Raw genomic sequence first — 1,979 nt, forward strand, 5'->3', positions numbered from 1 at the left:
ACAAATCAGGGCTGGGTTTTGTTGTTCTTTTTGTTTTCTTCTGGGAGCTGGTTGTCATTTACTAATCTTCCTCTAAGCCCCTGCAATTGAGATAGGTATGAATTGACCTGGACTCAGTGAGAATCAGGTTTGGAGGGGAAGCATTAGATGAATTTCTGGGTTTTGGGAGCAAGTCCCAAGGTTTTTGTATTCTGTACCCATCGACTGTATGCCAATTATTTAATATTTATCGATCATTTACCATGGACTCTCTTGAACATTAAAGACACTGCTTGAGTTTTAAGAGCTGATAGTAAGATGTGCCTGCTGGAAGGCAAATAATCCAACCTCAAATTTGGGTTACAAACGCCCAGGGAGAGATTTCAGGCTTTTTGTGGTCCATGTCTCGGGGCCCTGGAGGAGGGAGAAGAGTCTGGTGCGTTTGCATTATCTGGAAAGCATTATTTAAACAGAAATGCCTTGGCCTTACTTAATGGTTCAAAACTTGGCCTCTAAAGCAGGTCTTGGTTGCCCTAATCATCTCTGACTGGGCGCAATGAACTTAACACGACTACCCCACACGTCACTCATGGGGCCCTAAGGAGATGCACGCTGCACGCTGCTGTACGCTGCTTAGACTGGCCCTTAGCAAGGTAGGGTTTCTTGCAAGTATTAGGCACTGAGTTGGGCCAGAACGACCCGCAGATTAATGTGGCACCTCCTTACCTTCGGAGGACTTCCACTTCAGTGCGGCCCCGCTTAAATGTCACCACTGACCCAACGTTTCCATTTGTGAGCCCTTTTTTTGCATTTTATAGTTTTATAACAAATAGCACTAAGGGGAAAAGTGACTTGCCCAAGAGCACACAGCTTGCTTGGACTGAAAGCCAGGAAACAGCCATGTGAGTGGACTGGACAGTTGTGGTATTTGCAAACAAGCCTCAGTGGTCAGAAGAGCGGCTTCCCCATCTGGAAAATAGGATGGAGGTGCCTCCTTCCTTCCGCCCCAGCACTGTCCCAGGGCCAGCACTGTCCCAGGGCGCAGAACCTGGGGGGGATGTATTTCTGAGTCTCGATATGACGCCAGGCTACTACTAGGCCTCCACTTTTGGGGGACTGCGAACACCCTTTTCCCGCGCCACCCGCGGTGAAGGGAAGCCGTTGCGCCACCACGTGATGCCCCGGCCGAGGGGCCTGCCTCTAGGGTCGCTGCGCGCCCGTAGCGCGCAAACGTCCCGGGTCGGGCTGTAGAAGGGAAAGCGGGGGAGGGGAGCGCAGCGCGGGGGGCCGGCCCCGTACGTCGCCGCGTTCCTTCCTCCCGCCTCTTCGCCAGGCCCTGTGTCTCCTCGCTGCGGTTCCGCCCCCTCGTCCCGGAGCTCCAACCAATGACTAGGCGGCGCGAGCCTCTCCGGCCGAGGGCGGGGCGTGCGCGTGGGGCCTGGCGCGCCTGCGCCCTGCCGCCCGCCCCTCGCCGAGAGGAGGAGGTGGAGGAGGAGGCGGCTCGGGGAGAACGAGCAGCGAGCTGGAGCGCGGAGCGTGAGTGAGGGAGCCCAGCCGCCTGCTCGCCCGCCGCCGCCTCCCCTCCGTAAGCAGGAGCCCGGGCCGGGGCCCGGCACGCCGCCCCAGCCCCTCCCTCGTCGTCAGGCCGCGAGGGCAGCGCGCGCGAGCTAGGGGGAGGGAGAGCGAGCGGGCGCCGGGAGGAGGCGGCCGGACCGAGCGAGCGCCCGCGCGTGTGGCGTGAGGGGAAGCCGCTGCCCGCCCCCTTCGCCTTCCCTTCTCTCCCCCTCCCCGCTCCCCCCCCGACCGCGGAGCAGCACCATGTCGGCGCCGGCGGCCAAAGTCAGTAAAAAGGAGCTCAACTCCAACCACGACGGGGCCGACGAGACCTCAGGTGAGGAGCAGGCGAGGCGGGGGCCGGCCCGCGCCGCCATCTTCGCCGCCCGCCTGGCCCGCAGGCCGGCGGCGGGGCGCGGGAGCGCGGGGGGCGCTGGGCAGACGGG

At 60.7% G+C, this 1,979-nt stretch overlaps 1 protein-coding gene across 1 annotated transcript in view; it reads left to right on the plus strand.

Annotated features, from left to right (window-relative positions):
• Nucleotides 1-1,421: 1,421 nt before the first annotated feature.
• The window catches only part of SET (SET nuclear proto-oncogene), a gene marked incomplete at its 3' end in the record, with an annotated part of 2,606 nt that continues 2,048 nt past the window's right edge, over nt 1,422-1,979 (plus strand). The window contains exon 1 of the mRNA XM_019637655.1: nt 1,422-1,870. Within this exon, the coding sequence (XP_019493200.1) occupies nt 1,798-1,870 (73 nt within the window). The remainder of the gene's footprint in view (nt 1,871-1,979) is intronic.

The sequence above is a fragment of the Hipposideros armiger genome, unplaced genomic scaffold (assembly GCF_001890085.2).
Source record: "Hipposideros armiger isolate ML-2016 unplaced genomic scaffold, ASM189008v1 scaffold_3, whole genome shotgun sequence".
Classification (NCBI taxonomy): Eukaryota; Metazoa; Chordata; class Mammalia; order Chiroptera; family Hipposideridae; genus Hipposideros; species Hipposideros armiger.